Source organism: Postia placenta (assembly GCF_002117355.1).
Source record: "Postia placenta MAD-698-R-SB12 unplaced genomic scaffold POSPLAscaffold_15, whole genome shotgun sequence".
Lineage (NCBI taxonomy): Eukaryota > Fungi > Basidiomycota > Agaricomycetes > Polyporales > Adustoporiaceae > Rhodonia > Rhodonia placenta.
The window spans coordinates 66,245-77,673 of record NW_020169846.1 but is presented as its reverse complement, the minus strand read 5'-3'; the positions used below and the strand labels follow the sequence as shown (position 1 = coordinate 77,673).

The 11,429-nt window shown below is 55.8% G+C and overlaps 1 protein-coding gene across 1 annotated transcript; it reads left to right on the top strand.

The window, feature by feature from the left end:
• Positions 1–7,813: 7,813 nt before the first annotated feature.
• On the top strand, positions 7,814–9,258 carry POSPLADRAFT_1099338 (hypothetical protein; the record flags this gene model as incomplete). Its single annotated transcript, XM_024483178.1, has 3 exons — positions 7,814–7,874; positions 8,492–8,586; positions 8,794–9,258. Coding segments are annotated over 3 exons (621 nt in total), but the record flags the coding sequence as incomplete, so codon positions are not given.
• Between the last annotated feature and the right edge of the window lie 2,171 nt (positions 9,259–11,429).

Sequence of the window (11,429 nt, the reverse complement as noted above, 5' to 3'; positions counted from 1 at the left end):
TCCATAAGTCCTCGCTCGTCGTCTATGAGTCAGGCATCGATATAGGAGTATAGACCGTTGTATCAAAAGGTCGAACTTTCTAAGCTACGTTCCTAGTTTCACCTAGTCGAACAACTCATCCACCATCACGTCGAACAACGCAGTAAACCCGGTTCCCTTGGGACTACCAGCCCTCGCAGGATCTCCCCTTCTCCAGTACGACCGAGCAGACCGTTGCTTCGTCACCACCACAAGAAGGACTCCCATCTATCCTCGAGGCGGCTCCTGGGTTCGCGCAGAAGGATCCAACCCGCAGATCATCGCCCATCAACAGCTTGTCAGCTATTACCAGAGACACCCTCCCGCTCACCCAGAAGACGTATTCGCCACCCTACGAATCAACGTCGAACCAGCACAAACAACAGAGAACCTACAGTCACCTGTTAACGAACAACCGTTCGAGCTCCCGGACGTTCAGTACGTTCCCATCGAGGCTCCAGAACTACCACCAGCTCCACCTGCACCAACCAATGCACCGGTTGAAGTCCCTATGGCAACGTTCACTCAAGCAGACATCGATCAGCGCATCGCCGTCGCCCTTGCAGCATATCAATCCCAACAGTCAACTGCCAACCGACCCCTTCGCCTTGACATCCCCGCCCCCGAACCTTTCAGCGGAAAGGCAGAGGACCTCAGACGCTTCATCCAATGTGTCCTCTCCTACTTCGTTGCCACCAACAACACCAGACTTAGTGACGAAGCAAAGATCGCCTTCACTGTAGCGTTGATGAGGAAGGACCTAGGGAAGACATGGGCAGACGCATACTACGAGAAGTCGGCAGGGGGAGTCCAGGTCTATCCCGATTGGGCAGCCTTCGCCACCACCCTCGAGGAAGCGTTTCCCGAGCACGGAACGCGAATCAAGGCGCACCAAATCCTGATGAAACTGCCCGAACGACAGAAGAACAAGAAGACGGCGCTCTCCCTTGGAAACTACGTCACCCGCTTTGAGCAGCTAGCATCGAAAGCCCAGCTCAAGGACGCTGAAGTCAATGGCGTCAACCGCACCGAGAACGACTACCACACTCTCCACGCCAACTTCGTCAAAGGACTTCCAAAGGAGCTCTACGTCTCTCTCGCAACCAGGGTCGCTAGGGACCGACCCAGCACCATGAAAGCCTGGTACGACGAAGTCCGAAACGCCGACGCCGCCGAACAAGGGGCCCTCACCGTCACAGACACCAGGGACTATGGCGAGCCAATGGATATCGACGCCGCTGCAGTCGCGGCAACCTTTGCCTCCACATCGGGAGGAAGGAAGTGGGAACTAGGAGCAGTTCTCAATGAGGCCGACCGGAAGCTCCACAGGGACGGGAACCTGTGCTTCTACTGCCACATCAAGGGCCACAGCGCCAAGGATTGCCATAAGAAGGCGGCCGCACGACAAGGGGGTGGGAGGCCAAACCAGGGAGGATCTGGAAAGGACGACTTCCGCGCCAGAATCAAGGCACTCTCTGCTGACGAGAAGTGGGAGCTGTATGAAGAACTTACGATGGAGGATTTTTGAAGGGGCAGGGTGAGCCGACGCAACCACTGCCCGTATCCGTTTCACTGTCCCGTGTAATTCTAGTAGTCCGAAATGAACGTGCTCTGCACATTCCGATTACCGTGGGACGAAAAGACGTCGAGGCGCGCGCTTTCATCGATAGCGGTGCAACAGGAATCTTCATCAGCCCGAGATTCGTCCGAGAACATCGACTTCGGACAGAACCCCTTCCCCGACCCATCCCCGTCTTCAACGTGGATGGAACCCCGAACAAAGAAGCACTCATCACGCGAAGAGCACTCTTATCTTACAAGATAAGCGGAGAACCCTGATTTGTCAAAGCCTACGTCGCCAGCATCGGCAAAGAAGACATCATCTTCGGCCACACGTGGCTCAAACTCGAAAACCCCAAGATAGACTGGAAAACCGGACGAGTGGAGCTGAACCACCGGTGGACAAGAGACGAGACCAGGGCCTGGAAGATGGACCTGTACCAAAGGCGAGTGGCCCGGCTAGAACTAAAGAAGGCCGTAACTACCCCACTCCCAGAACCAACGGAGGATAAATTCGTTGTCATCCCCACCTCAGAGCACGCAACCCTTCCCGAACGAAAGACTAGCGGCGCAGCAGGATATGACATCTCTGCTGCGCATCAACTCATCATCCCTGCCCGACGACGAGGCCTGGTCGGCACTGACCTTATCATGGCTATCCCCGAAGGACACTACGGAAGAATCGCACCTCGATCCGGCCTAGCACTAAAGGAAATCGACGTCGCTGCGGGAGTAATCGACTCTGATTACCGAGGCAAGGTCTCAGTCCTACTGGCCAACAACTCTGACCTCCCATTCACTGTCAAAGTCGGCGACCGAGTCGCTCAGCTCATCCTTGAAAGGATAAGCACCCCACCAGTAACTATAACCGACTGCATCGACGAAACTGAACGTGGGGAGGATGGGTTTGGGTCAACGGGTATTGCGTCCATCGAGGAACAAGCGGAGGACATCGATGATGATGAGTTCATCATTTCCTACCTATCTGGAGCGCCGATGATCACCAAGTACGAGAAACAGGAACCCCTGGCAGTAAGGGATGCTCCACTCAAGGAGCAACTCCCTGAACCTTCCGCTGGCTACAAACGACTTCACAACGGCATGATCTGGAAAATCCACCACGACATTAGGCGTATCACCACTTCAACCGAACTTGCAGCATCGAACGCCCAAGGCAAGACGGAAAAAACACTACCACAGATGGTACCATCCTACCTACACGATCTCCTCCCCGTCTTCGACAAAGCCACGGCTGCGCGACTTCCAGACCACACTGAATATGACCACAAAATCAACCTCAAGGAGGGCTTCGCAGACATGAAGCAACAGGTCTATCCGCTCAACCCGCAGCAACGAAAGGAACTCGACAAGTTCCTCGAGGAGAACCTGAGTAAAGGGTACATTCGCCCTTCGAAATCCCCGTTGGCGAGTCCATTCTTCTTTGTTGGTAAAAAGGACGGTTCACTACGCCCCTGTCAAGACTACCGGCTGCTCAACGAGAACACGGTCAAGGATCGATACCCGCTCCCGCTTATATCCGACCTCCTGGACAAGTTGAAGCACGCCAAGATGTTCACGAAGATGGACCTCCGCGCCGGATACAACAATGTTCGAATCAAGAAAGGGGACGAATGGAAGGCAGCGTTCATCGTACCCAGAACTGATGGCAAACCGCCGCAGCTATACGAACCAACGGTGATGTTCTTTGGGCTGTGTAATTCTCCCGCTACGTTCCAGCGGATGATGAACACAATATTCGCAGACATGCTCCAAGAAGGCTGGCTCTGCATTTATATGGACGACATCCTGATCTTTTCCCAGGACAAAGCAGAACATGAAGAACGAACACGACGTGTTATCGAACGACTTCGACAACACGACCTCTACCTGAAACCAGAGAAATGCGCATTCGATGTCACGGAAGTCGAATTCCTCGGCATGATCATCCATCCAGGAGAAATCGCAATGGACCCTGTCAAACTAGCTGGCATTGCGGATTGGCCGGTGCCGTCCAACCTCAGGCAAGTACGCACCTTCGTTGGATTTGGAAACTTTTACCGCTGATTTATCAAAGGCTTCTCGGACAAAGCGCAACCGCTGGTTGCTCTCACCCGGAAGGACGTCGCCTGGACCTGGGGATCTGACCAACAGAAAGCCTTCGAAACCCTCAAAAAGGCATTCCTAGAGGAACCGGTACTACGTATGCCGGATCCTGACCGACCCTTCGCCATCGAAACCGACGCCTCAAAGTTTGCCACCGGAGCGGTGCTACGCCAACACGATGATAACGGCGACTGGCATCCTTGTGGATACCTCTCTCAAAGCTTCAATGCGGCAGAGAGAAACTACGACATCTATGACAGAGAGTTATATGCGGTTATCCGCACACTGGATGAGTGGAGGCACTACCTCATTGGCAGCCCATACCCAGTAACGATTCTCAGCGACCATAAGAACCTCACGTATTGGAAACAAGCCAAAGACATGAACCGACGACAAGCACGCTGGGCGAGTAAACTGACTGAGTTTGACTTCCGCCTGGTACACGTTCCTGGCACCCAAATGGTGCAGAGCGACGCTCTCTCCCGCCGACCCGACCACGATGACGGCTCAAATGACAACACTGACGTCGTTATGCTTCCACCGGAAGTATGGGTCGCTGCCATCGACATCGACACCCGCGACACCATCCTTTCTTTCAAAGACGACCCAATAATGAAGGAAGGACTCACTGCAGCGCGCACCGGAGGAACACCACGCACTGGAACAGACTGGTCCATTGATGATGACCTCCTCCTATACCAGGATCGGGTCTATGTACCCCCAGATGAGTCTCTTCGCAAGCGCCTTGTCTCCCACTATCACGACCTCCCCTCCGCAGGACACCCCGGTGTTCAGAAAACCCTCCTTGGTTTATGCCGTGACTACTGGTGGCCGAGCATGGCCCAGTTTGTCGCTCGCTATGTTAACGGCTGTGGCATCTGCCAACAAATGAAGGTTAACACGCATCCAGCCCGACCGCCCATCACCCCCATTCGACCCCGTGCAAATGCCAAACCCTTCAGCACATTCTCGTGCGATTACATTACCGACTTGCCACCGTCCAATGGCTTTGATTCCATTTTGGTCATAGTGGACCACGACCTTATGAAGGGGGTAATTTTCATCCCATGCAACAAAACAATTGACGCTCTTGGGACGGCAGATGCAATGTACCGAGAGGTCTACAAGTGGTTTGGACTTCCAGACAAGATCATCAGTGACCGAGGACCGCAATTTGCGTCCAAAGTCTTCCAAGAACTGTGCAAAATGACTGGGGTCCAATCAGCCATGAGTACAGCATTCCATCCGCAAACCGACGGCGAGACAGAACGAGTGAACCAAGAGCTGGAGATCTACTTCCGCTGCTTCACCGCCAATAACCCGGATAAGTGGGCTGACCACCTTCACACCGCGCAATTCGCTCACAACTCCCGCGAGCACTCCACGACGAAGGCGTCCCCGTTCAAACTCATGATGGGATACGAACCTCGTGGAATACCCACCGCGCACCCCGGATCAAACACGCCGCAAGTGGCTTATCGCCTCAAGGACTTGCAAAACATCCGCGAAGAAGCACATGCGGCAATGGAAATGGCCCAGAACGTCCTGGCCAAGAGAGTAAAAAGGAAGGGGGGTTCCTTCCGTAAAGGTCAGCTGGTATGGCTAGACTCCCGGAACTTGAAGCTGCCGTACCTATCCAGGAAACTAGCCCCGAGGCGAGAAGGGCCGTTCAAAGTCCTAGATAAGATTGGAACAGTCGCGTACAAGCTAGACCTGCCTAGCACCTGGCGAGTCCACCCCGTTTTCCACAAATGGCTTCTATCTCCCTACTCGGAAACGGAGATCCATGGTCCGAACTACACGAGGCCACCCCCTGACCTTATCGAAGGCGAAGATAACTACGAAGTCGAAGCCATCATCGGAAACCGAGAGAACAAGAGGATGCGACGCCGCGAATATCGCGTCAGGTGGAAGGGTTACTCAACAGCCGATGACTCATGGGAGCCCGAAACGAACCTGACTGGGACGGCTGACGAAGTGTTGGCAGAGTATAAGAACAGGAAGGACTTGAGCTGAATTGATAGCAGCTCTACCCAGTCGCTACATCCCCACTCGCACCAACATGTCTTCCACCCTCTCGTTCCTCGACCAGTTCAACGCCCCCTCGACCGAAGGCGGGAAAAGGCTCTCAATCTACACCCCTAAGCACACCCACGTCGGCGACAGCACCTTGCTGACGCTCCTTCTCAGTAATTCCACCGACGTTTTCAACAAGCTCAAAGCCCACAACCCCGAAGCAACCAATGCCACTGACCGCGCTGCACTAGAGGCGTATCTCTCCGCCCGCCGAGAATACGACGAGGCTGTCAAGGCAGCCGACGAGGCCATCGACCACCACAAGCGGCTCCTACGCCAACAGGACGACCGCGTCCTCACCGAGCTCATCCGGCTCGACAATCTGAAAGTCGCCCATCGCTTTCAACCGCTCTTACCACGCAGCATCCGAGCACGACACAACAAATTCATCCCGCGCGCCATCCCCAACGCGTACTTACCCCTACCCGCACCCCTACCGACGTCTGCCTTCAGGCGCCCCCCGATCCCATCCCCTTTCCTCCAAGCAACGCCGCGGAGCACTACCATCCCGGCTGACTGGCAACCCAACCCTGGTTGGACCCCGAAGGGAAGCTGCAGGCGATGCGGATCGTCTTGACACTGGGTACGGGACTGTCCGGACGTACGATGCACAGGATGCGGAAAAGAAGCCCCTGGACACCTGGAGCGAGAGTGCGGAACCAGGCCGATGAAGCGACACGTATCCGCACCACCTGAAGAACCTATGCGACACGTGGGGGTGGTCGTTGACAACGTGTTCCTCGAAGGAATCATCAACGAGGCGAAAGAGAGGAAGCAGAAAGAAAGGCAGACGAAAGCGGTACCTATTCCTCCACCGCGCAGCGCTAACCCCGAACCCCCCGCCAGTCCCGTCGCGGGACCTTCGCGCCCCCGCCCCGATACACCCGTCGTCTTTCGCAAAGTCGATCCTGACTGGACACTGGACACCACTCAATGGACGTGGGACAGCTCCTGGCCGAATCAGAAGCACCTCTCTGGCGAGGAATGGATGAACATAGGGAGGAACGCGCGCAAGGAGTGGTTCGACGAAGAGGAGGACGACGGCGTAGATTGGGAGTTGTACGGAGATGGTGAGCAGTAAGTAGTCGAATGGGACTTCGACTCTGGTAGGGGGGTAATGAAACATTTGTCTTTCCGTTCTATTTCTTGTACTACTAGCGCCCATACTGGCGCCTGTCTTAGCGCTCACCCGCAGGTTGAACATTATGTAGCTTACATAATGGGGTCCGTGCGCACTTCGTGCCTGGTATCGTACCACTACGTTTCTTTCTTCACTAACACGACCACATAGACACGATGGTCCGTGCGCAGTCTGTCGCGACTTGAGGTCAAGCGACAGGGGAATACCTAGAAGCAAGGGGCGTCCGACTGGTTCTCACCGAAGCGATGGTGAGCGAGGCTCAAACCTAAGGCTAGGGACAAGAAAATGTATTAGTTAGTAAAGTAAGAAAGAATACAAAGGAGGGCTTACTGACCTAGGGACAAGAGGTCGAAACTGAGGTCCCTAGGGCAGCAGAGGCCGGCTTATATACATGGGGAGATTAGGGCAGGCTGTGCGCGTTGGTCCGTGCGCAGCTGGTCTGTGTGCAGCATGCCGACGCGGCCCCGGGGGCCGGTGAGTCAGAGCGGCTGCGTCAGCGGGGCCCGAGCTGTGCCGTGCGCTGCCGTCCCATCTAATCTAATCGTACAGTAGATAGTGATGCGTCCATATCAGGCAGGTAGTACAGAGGTCACGGGTTCGAGCCCGCGAAAAGGAAAAATTAAAAAACGGCTAGGCGCCGTACCAACTCGTGACACAGTCGGTACTTGTATAAGTAGTTGTACCATTAGTCGGTCGAACCCTAAGTTCGACCTGGTTATTCATTCAAGTCTCTGCTCCTCTTCGCTTGGAGTAGTGGTCATTCTCGACTTCCTCGCTCAATCTTCCGGACGACGCACTGTCCATAAGTCCTCGCTCATCGTCTACGAGTCAGGCATCGATATAGGAGTATAGACCGTTGTATCAGGCTCCGCTGACACAGCCGCTCTGACTCACCGGCCCCGGGGCCGCGTCAGCATGCTGCGCACGGACCAGCTGCGCACGGACCAACGCGCACAGCCTGCCCTAATCTCCCCATGTATATAAGCCGGCCTCTGCTGCCCTAGGGACCTCAGTTTCGACCTCTTGTCCCTAGGTCAGTAAGCCCTCATTTGTATTCTTTCTTACCCTACTAACTAATATACTTCCTTGTGTCACGAATTGGTACGGCGCCTAGCCGTTTTTTAAATTTTTTCCTTTTCGCGGGCTCGAACCTGCGACCTCTGTACTACTTGCCCGATACGGACACATCGTTATCTACTGTACGATCAGATTAGATAGGACGGCAGTGCACGGCACAGCTCGGGCCCCGCTGACGCAGCCGCTCTGACTCACCGGCCCCCGGGGCCGCGTCGGCATGCTGTGCACAGACCAGCTGCGCACGGACCAACGCGCACAGCCTGCCCTAAATCTTCCCATGTATATAAACCAGCCTCTGCTGCCCTAGGGACCTCAGTTTCGACCTCTTGTCCCTAGGTCAGTAAGCTCTCCTGTACTTACCTCTTTTACTTACTAACTAATACATTCTTGTCCCTAGCCTTAGGTTTGAGCATAGCTCACCATCGCTTCGGTGAGACTTAGTCGGACGCCCCCAGCCTTCAAGTTTTCTCTAGTCGCTTGACCTCAAGTCGCGACATTAGGTCGAAACTCCCCAAGCTGCCGGCGTCCCCTCGGGACCCCTTACACTCACTTCCCTTTCCCACAGGTCGGGTGGTGCGCACCCCTACGATACCCTACGATACATACGATACGTAGATAGCGTACATACATCGCCACCACTTAGGGAACGAACTCTTCAGTATCTGCACTTCAGTGGGCGATACTTGTCCTCACGGACGCGTGGCTTAGGTTCCTGCTGCATACTAGCCAAAAGCAGTACTGGGCCCCACGTGAACTGCGAACCTTAGTGTCTTCTCGGGCGCCGTAGGTGTAAGCTAGTATAGCACGGCCTTTCGTAGTACGCGCACCTCCCCTTCCTCCCCCCATCCATCGTGGCTGCCTGCCAAGGCCAGATCCACGCATTCGACTCCCAGGACCTCATCGACGTCTACATCCCAGACGGCCCTGAGACTGTCCTCTATCGTTGCGAGCAGCAGCCGTGCCCCAACCGGACACCCCGATCGATCGAGGAGGATTACCCTCGCTACAAAGCGATCCGACGAGCGCAACACCCACTCGGACCCCGAAGCACCCTCGCATCCCGATCTGCCTCGCGGCACTCTCGCCCTGTCTCCCCTACCTCCCGCCTTCCCCAAACTGTCGCCGAGTCCAGTCAAGCTCGAGGAGATCTCCCTCCAGACCCTGCGCCAGAGCCAGAGCCTGAGGAGGGTGCAGGTGAAGAAGGAGTCTCGGAGTCCGAGTCTGAGGATTCTGTTGGGTCCACCTCGCCGACAGCACTCGCCCCCGCGTCAGCAGTCCCTGACGTACGTGACCCCCCCACCGAACTTCCTTCGGCGCCTTCACCGCCGACTCCGCCGAGAGGCCGCTCGAGCACTCGCTCCTCTCGAAGTTCGGCCAGCGGAAGGCCACCACAGCCGCCTCCGCCCCCGCAGCGTCCTCCGTCCCCCCCGACGCCAATAATGTCGTCTCCTGCAGCCGCCCCCGACAAGGAGACCTTGAAACTCCTCCTCCCGCTCCGCTACGATGGCAAGACCGTCATCGAATGCAACCGATTCCTGTCCCAGTTGCGCATCTACTGGCTGGTCAACACGTCGTTGACCACCATCGAACTTAAGGTGCAGGTCGCACTCAGCCTACTCGATGGAGATGCCCGCGCCTGGGCTACTCCCTTCTTTGCCCAGCTCGCATCGGTGCAGGTGGGTGTGCAAGGGGCCACGACCCCGTTCGCAAACGAAGCGGCCTTTGCCGCCGCCTTCAGGGCCCGCTTCAGAAATCTCGACGATGAGGCGGCAGCACAGGTAGAGCTGGCGAAGCTCTGCGCGGACAAGTCGGTCCGTGAAAAACGCACCACCGCAGAGTTCTCCGCGCTGTTCAAGGGTCCGGCGGACCGCTCTGGGTATGGGGACCTGGAGCTGCGCGACAAGTACCTGAGCGGCATCCCCTCCCGCGTCTACCGCAAAATCGAGCTCGAGACCTTCGCCACGTGGCAAGCAGCTGAGAAGCGCGCCACCGAGGTCGAGCAAATCCTCGACATCAGCCGGGCCCGACGGCCCGAGCTGAACAACTTCTTCTCGGCACGAGGTCGAGGACGCGGCGGGGCACGTGGTGGTGCACCCTCAACGCACGCAGCTTCGGCCAGCATCAATGCGGCTGTCGGAAAAGGCAACTTCCCCGGCACATGCTTCGGCTGTGGGAAGCAAGGGTACCGACGCTTCGAGTGCCCCAATTGTAAGGACAAGCCTTACACAAAACGCGCTGATGCGCGGGCTACGGTTGCCTCGGGCTCCACCCAGGCTGCGACAAGCGCCCCCGTCACGACAACACCCTCGGCAAGTATAAGTGCCGCTTCAGCGAAATCCGAGCAATCGGAGCTGGCGGACTTAATGGCACAGGTGAAGTCGATGCGCGAGGAGCTCGAGCATTATCGGGCGATGAAGGAGGAGGGTTTTTGATCCGGTCCGCGCTTCGTGCCGCACGCGTCGGGCCGCGAATATCATCATGTAATAAGTATAACGTATTATCAACTGCAATGGTGTACGAGCTGGACCAGGGGTCCCAGCATTTTCACATTCCAGTTCGACTCCAGGGGAAAAGACGGCACAAAGACATAATCGCTATGGTGGACAGCGGAGCCACCACGAAGTTTATCAACAAGCGATTCATCGTAGAAAATAAGGTGCAGACGCGGAAGTTGAAGGAACCCATTCCGCTGTATAATATTGACGGCACCCTAAACAAGGACGGAAGCATCTCAGAGGTAGCAGTGCTACAGATGCATATAGGAGAGCACGTCGAGAAGACGGTGTTCACGGTCACGGACATCGGTCCAGAGGATGTGATCGTCGGGTTGGATTGGCTACGCGAGCACAACCCCGAAATAGATTGGGAAAAGGGCTCCCTCAAATTGTCGCGATGCCCTGAAACGTGTAGCGCCAGGAGGACTGGCCGAATGGAGCAAGCAGCGACTGCGCGTGATACGGGGGTCAGGCCCACGGCGCGCAGGCGTTCGCCGAAGCCCAAACGGTCGGTGTATCACAAAACCTACAAACCCACCTTATAGCTTGATATTGAGGGGGGGAGATAATAGCACTTAAGTATGGGGAGGTAATGCTGTTAAGCGCAACAACGAAGTGAATAGAACTGGGGGACAGGGTGCCCCAGGATGCTGCCTTATATACATGAGGGAAAACCCCCCAGGGACCGGTAATGGACCCCTGGTACCTAGCTGGGTAAGGATTACTAAGTATCATGTGCTCTATGATGTCATATATGATGTCATAGTCTGGCCCTGCCCTGCCCTGGGCCTAGGGTCCAGAATTGACCGGCCTATGGCCTAGTGCCTGAGCCTAGCTCCTACCTATGATGTCAGAATGATGTCATGGTCCAGAAGGAGTCTGGTTTCTATCTAGAAAAGGTCCGGCATCAGAGTCCAGCCTGATGTGTCCAGAACAAGATCATGTGTCGCTTATTTAAG